Consider the following 12,351-nt stretch of genomic DNA (forward strand, 5'->3'; position numbering starts at 1 on the left):
AATTCACACTGCCATTTAGCTTGCATCTGAATTTAGTCCAACTCTGATTTTTTCCAGGTTTCTCAGAACTCAGGTTCAGGAAGAAAGAAAAAAACAGCTTTGTATTTCTGGACATGTCAAACAACCTTCACCCGAGAAGCTTTACTAAGAGAATATTTGACACATGATGTGAAAACATTCTCAATGAGCATTTTTCAGTGCCAACATAAATTACTAATCTTGTGCAGTTTAGCAAGGATATAACAAAACTGATGCAAAACCAAAAATTGTATCAGGTTATATTTATGACAAACGGTAACAAACATGTTCCTAGGAGATATACAACTTATTCCCATTCCCTTCATACATTCCAGAAGTACAATATCTTCACGTTTTTTTAAGTGATCACCATGGAGTTATTGCTAAGTGGCTATTAAAACAGGACATAATTTCTATGTACTATTTTGCAAGAATATCTCCTTCTGTTATCTTGCTTAAGACTCTAAAGTGTAATCAAATAAAGTGTTTCTGGTAATACCTTGTTTCAGTACACTTAAGGAAACATCGCTGGGAATGATGTTTCTATCTCCAGAGTGCCTGTCACTATCCACAGCGTCTGGCTGATATAGAAAGGAAGAGTCTCTAATCGGTAAAGAATATGGATAAGATGAGCCTTCTGTGTTTTCTCTTTCAAAACCTCCTTCTTGCTCATCTAGCAGGCAGAATTCTGTAATTAGAAACAAGTGAATAAATAAATAAAACCACGTGAGTGTACAGAAGCAAATATTAATGATTGTACTTTCAATGTAGGCGTTAGAAACGTGCATTCAAGAAGGCTATGTATCCCATTTCTTGTATGGAAAAAAAAAAGTCAGTCACTGTCTACATGAACTACTATACATTATATGTTGGTGCGTGTTTAGAACAGTGCTGTGCACAGATCTGCCTTGATGTAAATGGAAACACGTACTAACTACAGAACCTGAGAAGATTTTGTGGACATATTTAATAATCCGTTCAGCAAATACCAAGAAAAGCAGCAACCTGGTAAATTAGCACAGCAATGCTCCTTGTGGACAATGAAAACCTGCATACTGTATATGAAGGAAGGAGCTATATATTTCTCACATTATCTATAAAACTACTAGATGTTATACACAGTGGCTCAGATCACCCCTTCCTGTAGGAAACCCCCGTGAAAGAGCTACAGATCAGAAACTCCATAAGCATCCCTCAGAGCCTTGCCCTGGTCCTTCTATCAGTGTGCTGCACTGCTTTGGGAAGGCTGGAGGTCCATCCCTAAGCCCCATAGATCAGTGGGAGGCCAGGTCCATCCCAGCTCAGTAGCAGCCTGACTCCCACAGAGTTGCATCACTAGGGTCTTCCTCTGGCCATGGATGCTTCCAGGACTACTCTTCAAGGGAGACACTCACTGTGGAGGAGACTCCATGGGAAAGTAATGAAGCTTGAAGCTTCATTACGTTTCCGGTCTAGTCTCTATGAGTTCACAATGGGCTGATGTGCATCCTCTACCCCACCCAATGTGGGGCTGCCACCTCCCCGCCAGATTTCTATGTTTGATACAGGAAAGGAGGCAGGAGCAGTGCCACAGAAGGCACTGATCCACCCTTCTGCGAAGGAAAGGGGACATGTGTGCTGAGGATCCCTTCTCCACTCAATTCAGAGGGCACAATCTGACTTAAATAAAAGACACTTGCTAGTAACAGAGCACAGTCTACCCAACAATGTTCATTCAGCTTTACAGTTCTTCAAACAGTAACTATCCTGAGAGCTACACAAGTTTCATTTTACAGATGGGGAAACCAAGGCAGAGATTAAGGACACAAAGGGAGCCATTATCAGAGCCAGGATTAGAATGTACAAGTTTGTAACTTCCAGACCTATACTCAGGCTACTATGCCATGCCAAAAAGAATTATATATGTGAAATAATCCAAGACCCTGTATGTTATTACAAAATTTAATGGTCCCAAAAGATATTGAACCATACATTATCCATGGCATTTTGTAGCAAACCAAATGGGCAGACTAAAAAAAAAATTAAAAAAATTAAAAAAAAATAGGAAGTCAGTTTTAAAGTAGTATGTGACAAAGAGAGAGGAAAGTCCAAAAGTAAACAGGTATTTCAAAGGGCGAGGGAGGAAAGAAATCTCTGCTACAGAAAGAGGAAAAAAGCAACCTTTCAGAAAGCTGCTGTCTCCTGTAAAACAACTTAAAGGTGAAAGCAACTTATAGAGGAACAGAAAGAGATTAACAAATAAAAGTCTCTCAGCAAGGGCAGCAACCAAGACATTACTGACTAAGGAGTATAGTCTTGTCTCGATGTGCTTATGTTACTTCCATTACTGTTAATGCAGTGGGTCTCAAACTTTTTTACTGGTGACCTCTTTCACATAGCAAGCCTCTGAGTACAACCCCCCTAATAATTAAAACACATTGTTTAATATATTTAAACACCATTATAAATGCTGGAAGCAAGCGGAGTTTGGGGTGAAGGTTGACAGCTCGTGACCCTCCATGTAATGACCTCATGACCCCCTGAGGGGTCCTGACCTCTAGCTGGAGAACTCCTGTGTTAATCAGATATACATATGCACAACTGAAGGGAGAAGCTAACACCACACCCTAACCGCCCTTTACAGAAGAATGAGGCCGGTGACTGAAATACATACACAGCATCATGTGAAAATAAGTGAGGCAGTCACAACTGTCAAAACTCATAACAGATCTGGATTCAAAAGCAAAAACGCAAGGCTATGAAAGTTTGTATTGTTACTATTGTTCATTATCTTTATAGCACATTAAGTTTGCATGACCCTTTATGGAGGTGGGGTAAGGGTAGGGAGGATTGGAAAGTCAAAATATCATAATGCCATTATACAAGATCAACGGTGCACCCTCTCCTAGAACACAGTGATCAGTTCTTGTCACCTTATCTCAAACATGGTGGTAGAACAGAAGAGATCCAGAGATGGGCAATGAAAATGATGAGAAGCAGAGAGGAGATGATGATTAAGGGGAGACATGTCAAACAATGAATGGTACAAAGAAAAATCAGCCAGGTGCTACTACTTATCCTCTCTTGTAACACAAGAACAAGGGGACATAATGAAATCAAAAAGCAAAAGAAAAAAAATTAAACCCTTTAAAAAGAGAGAGTGTTTTTACATTCAGTGCATAATTAACCCATGGAACACATAGGCACACAAAAAAAAAATCACTGTGGTAAAAGGCTCAGCAGGATTCAGAAAAGGATTAGACATTTTTATAGCTAAGACCTCCGTGGTCATGTTAGTGAGTGAGAGACACAGACACTCTCATGCCTTATGGCATAAGCCAACCACTGACAGAAATGAGAACAAACAAAACTCATGTGCAGGTTATTCCATAATTATCCATTATGGGGATCCTTCCATCTTCCTTCGAAGCAGCTAGTACTGGCCACTATCGGAGGGAAGACACTGGACTAGATTGACCTCTGGTCTTACCCAGTATGGCAATTCTTCTAGTCCTAACCAGACATTAATTCCATTCTTACTCTTGCTGAAGAGTACCTTACTCTGCAATTAGTCCCACTGGTTTCCCTGCCTACCGAAAGGAAGGGAAGGGATGGATGATCGTCACAAATACAAAACAAAACCCAGACACTAGACATATGTTGTTTGTTGGACCTCATAAATAAAGGCAACATGAGACATATGTTGTTTGTGAAGATGGAAAGATTAGATAATTAAAACGAAAATAGGGTCAGGCAGCAGTGAAGAAAGACATCAATGAATGCACGCGCGCACACCAGCTGACAGAACACATGATATTCCCAGGGAGAGATTCCCAACTACAAACTTACTAAATAATATTTTAATACACATTGTTAATCTGTCTTATTAAGACCTGATTCAGCAAGCAGTGTAGTTAACTGGGAAATGCAATTCATTTCTGAAAAGCGACTATAAAATGCACAGCCTTAGGGAATTTTCCTGTTTATCACATCTTGACGACTTTAGGCCAAATACATTTTGTTTACAAATAAATAAAATTATATTATTATTATTATTATTATTATTATTATTATTATTATTACTGCCAGTCCTACAAACTCATCAGGAGATTCAAAAAAATTCATTCAGATTCCGGCTGGTCATCATCTCCTGTAACAGACCCAAATGAAATGCATTTTAGATTTACATCTCATTTGCACCTCAAGGACATCTACAGTTCATCTCAGATGCACTTCAACTTTTCTAACTGCCTGCACTGCACACCCAACCTGGGTTCTTTCCTTCTTGCACATTATCCTCAGTAACCTCACATGGGTCTGGGATTTGTAGTGAGGATACACAAGGAGGAAGAGCCCAGATGGAATGTCCAGAGCAGGGAGTTACAAAACAACAAACAAAAAACCCTGCAAACCAAACCAAAATCCCCAACCCCAAATGTATTTTTACTTGTAATCTCAGCTAATTTGATCTGGAGTAACCAAGAGAAAAAAGACTGAACATGGCAAGGATATTTTTATGGTCACTTTTCTGAGCTGATCTATATTCATTTGAATGTAGATCAGTAAAGTTCATGAACTACCAGCCTTACACTTTTGATTAGAAAAAATGATGAAGAAATAATGTTGAACAGACAATATTTGATTGACTGTTGCCCTGCATCTTATGTAGTTATTTATACTCGTGAAAAGGGAGTGCAAAGAGTGTATAAAATGCTACTAAATCAAAAAAGAGTAGCAGCATTTTATGCCCATTTTGCACTGGTGTAGAAGACCACGCAAGATGCAGGGCAATGAAGAACCAGGTGCTATGAGCCTGCAGGTGAATGAAAGGCTTTACTTGAGGAGACAGCTCTTTTCCATATTAGAGCTACATGTAAAAGAAAATGGACATCGTACTTACCAAACTGACCATCACTCTTTATATACAGTTCAATTACGCCATAGGCAATCACAGTGGGAGCAGGAATCTCTAAGACCACATTGGAATCCTTTCTCACATTCCCATTTTCGCTCACTGAAACCTGAGGGACATATTCATCCACTGTTTATTTGATTCAACTACAGAGCAGCTTGCACACAAATTCAGGGTAACACCACAAATTAGATTAGGAAAACAATTAGCTCAATTCTCCACTGTGCCCTGATTTTGAAGGTCTCTCTTACATAGGCTTCTATTACCTTCCCCCAACCCCGTCCCAATTTTTCACATTTGCTGTCTGGTTGCCCTAGCCCGAGTCAAGATCACATGTGATATTAGATGTCTGTGAACATTTATGCCAGCAAAGCTCTCTGTGTCTGAGCTCTGCCCTGTGGCAGGAGACAAGAGCAGCTCCTCAACCCTCAGCCTCCCAGCCCCACCGTGTGCAGGGGGCAACTTTCACTTATGCTCCTGGTGTAAAGTCCCATGACACCAGTGGAAAACTGGTCTTCGCTTCGCCATACTGCAGCTCTGCTCTGCCTGCTGTCCCATCCTGACACCCCTTCCCTCTTTACAGCCAGGCAGCACAAGAGCTGGTAGAGCAGATTAGCACAGCTAGCTAGCTCTGCCAGCTTTACACCAGTGGAGGCTCCCCCCTACAGTGGGGATTTGTCAGTAGTTCGGATGATTTTGCCTCAGTTTGTCAGACAGTCATTTCAGAAGAGCTTGTAATGTACCTGAAGAAAGACAGTCAAGCAATTAGGATGCTAGTATTCCATGGAGCTGGGAGACGTGGCAAAACCTGGTTTCCAAAGTCACTTGTATCTTTAAATGAATTGGCTTCAGCTGTACTCTTACCCCTTTAATGTGCCGTTTCTTTTAATATTTGTGTGATCTTATGTTCACAAAAGCTGAATCACAGGTCAAGAGGATTCCTGGAAACCACATTCTAGAGTCACACCAGAAGAAGAGCCTGCACTCTCATCTAACAAGGGAACTCCACCGATCAGTGACAACTAAACAATGTATCGAATACTTGTGGCCCACAAGTTGTGGAGAACTATTTGCCACAGATACAGTTTAAAATATTGACAAAAATTGTCAAATACTTAAAAATAATGAATACATATGAGGAAACTGATCTGTTCTCAGAAAATTCATATGGAGGAAAAAAGAGCTAAATTAATTGGATAACAACATGTTTACTGCCAATTATGTGCTTAGCTCTGGCAGTTACAGAAGGAACAGACCTATTAGATCAATTATTAAATCAAGGGCAGGATATGGTCAGTTATAATATGGGTTGTCCAAAATCAGGAGGAAAAAAAAGTGGCAGTTTTTTCAATTATTGTTTTTTTAATACTGTAACTGAGGTTCTGAAGGCATCTAATGATGTTGAAGAAATATTTGCGTGTGCTGCATGGTTAGTGGGTTGTTTTCTTTTTTACCTTCACAATTTTTGTATGGAGTCCCACCATGCCACCATATTTTTCTTCTGTCTGAACATGTTCAGATACCAAACACTTTTGAGTTGTTACTATCTTTTCTGTCAAGATACACAGTACCTCATGTTTTCTTTCTAGCACTTGTTGCAGTAAATTATTGTTTAGATTTATTGTCCTGAAATTAAAAAAAAGAAAAAAGTATTAATAGCATAAACACTGCAGCTGATAAAACAGCATTCTTAATTGTATACCCGGCAATCTTTGTAAGAAGCTTTTATTATTAAGTACAAATGGTTTCAGTATGAGTATCCTCCTCAAATTATGATGTTCTCTTTTGTTATCTGGTAGCAGCAAGACTGTAATTATCTGCTTGGAACAATTTAAATCCCATCATATTTAGTGAATTCTTGGTTCATCATTTCCAGCAAAAATGTCAGTTGAGGCAATTTAGTTATTTTTGTTTAAATAAAAGCCAAATAACTTCAGACAAATAGAAGACTCCTTTGTGATTTGAAAACAAATAAACTGATCTTGCAAACCTAAGGGCGTATCCTCAGCTGGTGGGTCAGTTGTCACTGACTTTAATGGAGCTATGGCAAGTTACATAAGCTGAGAATCTGCCCCACTAGCTTCAAAGTCTATTGCAGACTAACAAGCATAGCCCCATTGAAGTAACTGAGTCACAGAATAGCCAATTCCCAAATAAGGACTGCAGTAAGTACCAAAAAAAGATATTTGTGTTCCCTCCGGTGGCATACCGAAGGGTGTGAGATTGAAATTATTGGCTAGTAGATAAGGAGGATGTCTAATTATACCCAAAACACATTAATTTTCTTTTAAGGTTGCAAAATCGAGCACTCAAATGCTAAAAAAAAAAAATACCAGAATTAATTTGCCTCCCTAGTCTCCCAGTCCCAGCTCCAACAATCTCCTTGTCCCAATCTACTCCTTTTCCTTCTGCCTTGCTCTGCTTTTTGTCCCCTAGGCATTTGAATCAGATAGCCATCTGGGTGTCAGCAGGGGTGAGATATCATTGGGTACGTCTACACTACGGGATTATTCTGATTTTACATAAACCGGTTTTGTAAAACAGATTGTATAAAGTCGAGTGCACGTGGCCACGCTAAGCACATTAATTCGGCGGTGTGTGTCCATGGTCCGAGGCTAGCATCGATTTCTGGAGCGTTGCACTGTGGGTAGCTATTCTGTAGCTATCCCATAGTTCCAGCAGTCTCCCCCGCTCCTTGGAATTCTGGGTAGAGATCCCAGTGCCTGATGGGGCAAAAATCATTGTCGTGGGTGGTTCTGGGTAAATGTCGTCACTCATTCCTTCCTCCGGGAAAATGACAGCAGACAATCATTTTGCGCCATTTTTCCCTGGATTGCCCTGGCAGATGCCATAGCACAGCAACCATGGAGCCCGTTCAGCATTTTTTTTTTTTTTTTTTTACTGTCACCGTATGCGTACTGGATGCCGCTAACAGAGGCATTACTGCAGCGCTACACAGCAGCATTCGTTTGCTTTTGCATGATAGCAGAGACGGTTATCAGTCGTTCTGTACTGTCTGCTGCCATTGTAAATTGGCAATAAGATGACGGTTATCTGTCGTTCTGTACTGTCTGCTGCTATCATGGGTGCCCCTGGCTGAGGTCGGCCGGGGGCGCAAAGGCAAAACTGGGAATGACTCCCCAAGTCAATCTCTCCTTTATGGTTTCTAAAGATAGTGTCAGTCCTGCCTAGAATATGGGGCAAACGTACTAGAGAACCAGTGTATCAGAGAGCACAGCTGCCTCGTGTCAGATCCCGCAGAAATGATGAGCTATATGCCATTCACGGGGGGGTGCCCCTGCAACAACCCCACCTGTTGCTTCCCTGCTCCCCCAACCTTCCTGGGCTACCGTGACAGTGTCCCCCCCATTTGTGTCATGAAGTTATAAAGAATGCAGGAATAAGAAACAGTGACTTGTTAGTGAGATAAAATGAGGGGGAGGCAGCCTCCTGGTGCTATGACAGTCCAGGCAGTACAGAATCTTTTCTTTACACAGGAAAGGGAGGTGGCTGATGGAGCTCAGCCCCCAGTTGGTATGATGAGGACGGTTATCAGCCGTTCTGTACCATCTACTGGGAATGACCAGGAATCATTCCTATTTTTACCCAGGCGCCCCCGGCCAGCCTCACCTGAGGCCAGCCAGGAGCACTCACGACCTGATAATGACGATGGATAGAAGTCATATTGTACCGTCTGCCACCAGGAGGGGAGAGGAGCAGATACTGCTCTTTACTGCTGCAGCATCGCGTCTACCACCAGCCTTCAGTAGACATAGGGTGACATTGAAAAAAAGTCAAGAAACTATTTCTTTCCCTTTTCTTTCACGTGGTGGGGGGAGGGAGTAAACTGACGAGCTATACCCTGAACCACGCTGGACAATGTGTTTGAACCTACTGGCACTGGGAGCTCAGCCAAGAATGCAAATAGTTTTCGGAGACTGCTGTGGACTGTGGGACAGCTGGAGTCCTCAGTACCCCTTCCCTCCCTCCATGAGCGTCCATTTGATTCTTAAGCTTTCCGTTACACTTGTCACGCAGCATGTGTAGCCTGGAGATTTTTTTCAAACGCTTTGGCATTTCGTCTTCTGTAACGGAGCTCTGATAGAACAGATTTGTCTCCTCATACAGCGATCAGATCCAGTATCTCCTGTACGGTCCATGCTGGAGCTCTTTTTGGATTTGGGACTGCATCGCCACCAGTGCTCATCAGAGGTCCACGCTGGGCAAACAGGAAATGTAATTCAAAAGTTCGCAGGGCTTCTCCTGTTTACCTGGCCACTGCATCCGAGTTCAGACTGCTGTCCAGAGCAGTCACAGTGGTGCACTGCGGGATGCCACCCGGAGACCAATACCGTCAATTTGCAGCCACACTAACCCTAATCCAATATGGTAATACCGATTTTAGTGCTACTCCTCTCGTTGGGGAGGAGTACAGAAACCGATTTAAAGAGCCCTTTATATCAATATAAAGGGCCTCGTAGTGTGGACGGGTGCAGCATTAAATCAGTTTAACGCTGCTAAAATCGGTTTAAACGTGTAGTGTAGACCAGGCCATTGAGAGCACAGGAGAGAGACTCTACTCTGACACGGAGCAGCCGTTACAGGGGAAGTCCAGCTTTGGACCATGGTTGGACTATGCTCGGTTACTCTGTGTGGATGGTACATGCACGGTCTGGTCAACACTAGTAGCTGTGAGAGGTTCAAGCAAGTTCAATGAGGAAAGACCCTTCCAAGATTTTAGCTGTAATGCTGTAGTAAGTCTCGACTGAGCATGTCTGAACTGCTATTTTTCAAAAGTTTATAACTTGGATAGTTTTATCAGGGGATAGCAAAAGGCACATCCCTGACACAAAGATCGCTCTCCTGCAGATTTCAAGTCGCTGCTGCAAAGCATGGGGGCAACTACAACTTTTCAAAGAAACAAACACCGGAATTTTTTAAAATGGGCAAAACAAGATATTTTTCCTTAGAAACAAACTCAACTGTTTTGGCTAAAAATGTTCAGAAAAATTCCGCTTGAGACAGACCTCCAACTTGGAAAATTTCAGACCAATCTGTTAAAGTTTGGCAAAGTTATAAAACAACTGAAAACAGGTCTTATAATGGGACATTATCAGGCAACCTTCATAAGAAGTCATGCTCCCAACCCCACCTATAATAACTAATTACCTCAGTTTTCTAATCTTGCTACTAATAAATCAGTTTTAGTGTCTAGTCAGACTCATGGCTGGTAAACTGAGATCACAACCAAATACTTTACATGGAGGAAATAGATAACAGTTCATAGATTTTAAGGACAGAAGAGACTGTTAAAATCATCCAGTCTGATCTCCTGCATAACACAAGTCACAGAACCTCAACCAATCATTTCTGTATTGCGTCCATAACTTTATTTCAGTGATAGCATACATCTTTTAGAAAGAAATCCAGTCTTGACTTAAAAAAGGACTTCAAGAAATGGAGAATCCTTCCCGTTCCTAGGAAGTTGTTTCAATGGTTAATTACCCCTCACGATTAAAAATGCACACTTTATTTCTACTGTGAATTTGTTGAGCTTAAAGCTCTTCTGTGGACTAAAAGGATACCCCGATTTTATTCTGTGCCAGTTCCAATGCACCTGTGAAGGTCAAGGATACATTTAAAAATAGTCAATTACCAGAACTGTCACATTCAAAAGATGGGGGGTGAGAAAGGGAAATTAAGAGGGAGGAGCGATTCTGCCCCCTTTACTCATGTTGAGTAGCGCCTTAGTATGTCCTCAATTTAGCAAATCACCTCAACTCAGCGAAGCACTTAAGCATGTCCTTAAGTACCACTGAAGTCACTCCTGAAGTAAGATGCTATTCAACATGACAAAAGGTACCAGAATCATGCCCTAAAAGCAGAGGTGAAAGTAAGCGGGTACGGGCTGGTACGGAGAACCGGTAAGAAAAGGTGCAGTAGCTACCGGCAAGAAAATGGAGCATTCTCTCCCTCTCTGACGCTGCCTCCTGGCTCCAGCAAAATTGAGGGTCCGGGAGCCCAGCTCCATGTATGTTCGGGGCCGGGTCTCCCCCCAGCCCCACCTGCTGCCCCCCCCACCTCCCCTGAGTGTGCCCCAGCCCCCCTTTGCCACCCCCATGCACCTCCCTGGGTCTGGGAGCAGAGCGTTTGTCTCTCCCCATCCCCTGCAGCTTCATGCTGCCTGCCTGCATTAACTGCCACCACAGGGTCCTAGTGCCTTCCTACACTACTGCCAGGACAGTCTGCCCTTCCCCCTTGGACCCTTTCATTTTCCAGTGGGACCCTCCACCAGTACAGCCGCCCCCCTGCCTGCAGTCACTGCTCTTGCCCCACGCTGGGCAAGGAGCAGCCCCAGTGAGGGGCAGCAGAAGGGAAAGAGGTGCACATGTGATGGCAGCACCCTCCCCCCCCCGGGATGGCACCCACCACAGGGGAGACTAGGGGGATTCCTGGACCTGAGAGGGGCCCTAGGAGCATGTGCAGTGATGGGGGCAGTGAGTGTGCTGCTGGGGCGGGAAAAGGGGATCCCTACCCCAGAGCTCGCTGCTGCAAGCAGGAAAAGGCTGGTGGGAGTCCTCCTCTCTGGCTCCAGTCCCAGGGCAGCCTGCCTGCACCCCAAACTCATCCTCAGCCCTGCCCCGCCCCAGAGCACACATTCCCAGTCAGCACCCTCATCCCCTCTGCACCCCAACCCTCTGTCCTAGCCCTGAGCCTCTCCAACACCCCAAACCCCTCATCCCCAGCCCCAGCCCTCATCCCCGTGCACCCTAACTCTCTGCCTCAGCCCGAGTCCCCTCTCACACCCCAAACCCCTCATCCCCAGCCACATCCCAAATCCACACCCAGCCTCATCCTACAGCCCTCACCCCTGCACCCCCTCCCTCCACATCTTCTCTTATCCCCAAACTCCCTCCCAGAACCTGCACCCTTCCTGCACCCCAGTCCCCTGCCCAACCCAGGGCCCACACCCCAGACCTCCTCCCCCACCCAAACTCCCTCCGAGAGTCTTGGGCAGGTGGGGGGTGGAGCTTGGGGGGGCAGAGTTTGGGCAGGGGCAGGTTCTGAACACCACCAAAATTTCTACAAACCTGCCACTCCTGCCGGCAAGAGCTGGTGTGCCATAACAGGGTGGACAGGCTTCCTGAGACAGCAATTGAAAGGGCTGGAGCCCAGGGCCCTTTAAATTGCTGCCAGAGCCCTGCTGCCAGAGCCATGAGGTAGTGACTGCGAGGCTCGGGTGGCGATTTAAAGGGCCCAGGTCTCCTGCTGCAGCTACCCCTCCCAGGCCCTTTAAATAGCCCCTGGAGCCCTGGGGTAGCAGCGGCAGGGCTCTGGTGGCTATTGAAAGGGTTCAGGGCTCCCGCTGCCTCTACCACCCCGGGCGCTTTAAATAGCCACTGAAGCCCTGCCGCCGCTACCCCAGGGATCCAGCAGCAGGG

General features: G+C 44.2%; 1 protein-coding gene and 1 long non-coding RNA gene across 9 annotated transcripts in view; one reads left to right on the forward strand and one right to left on the reverse strand.

Annotated features, from left to right (window-relative positions):
• LOC115645751 overlaps window positions 1–12,351 on the forward strand; it is a 952,243-nt gene that overhangs the window by 295,505 nt on the left and 644,387 nt on the right. The window lies entirely within an intron of this gene.
• GSDME (gasdermin E) overlaps window positions 1–12,351 on the reverse strand; it is a 35,208-nt gene that overhangs the window by 6,930 nt on the left and 15,927 nt on the right. For 5 of the 7 annotated variants that reach the window (XM_030550802.1, XM_030550805.1, XM_030550804.1 and 2 more), the window contains 3 exons: window positions 6,364–6,535; window positions 4,898–5,018; window positions 518–706 (listed from right to left, as the gene is read on the reverse strand). In XM_030550802.1, the coding sequence (XP_030406662.1) occupies window positions 518–706; window positions 4,898–5,018; window positions 6,364–6,535 (482 nt within the window). The remainder of the gene's footprint in view (window positions 1–517; window positions 707–4,897; window positions 5,019–6,363; window positions 6,536–12,351) is intronic. The other 2 variants (XM_030550807.1, XM_030550808.1) reach the window with 1 other exon arrangement.

Source organism: Gopherus evgoodei, chromosome 2 (genome assembly GCF_007399415.2).
Source record: "Gopherus evgoodei ecotype Sinaloan lineage chromosome 2, rGopEvg1_v1.p, whole genome shotgun sequence".
NCBI lineage: Eukaryota > Metazoa > Chordata > Testudines > Testudinidae > Gopherus > Gopherus evgoodei.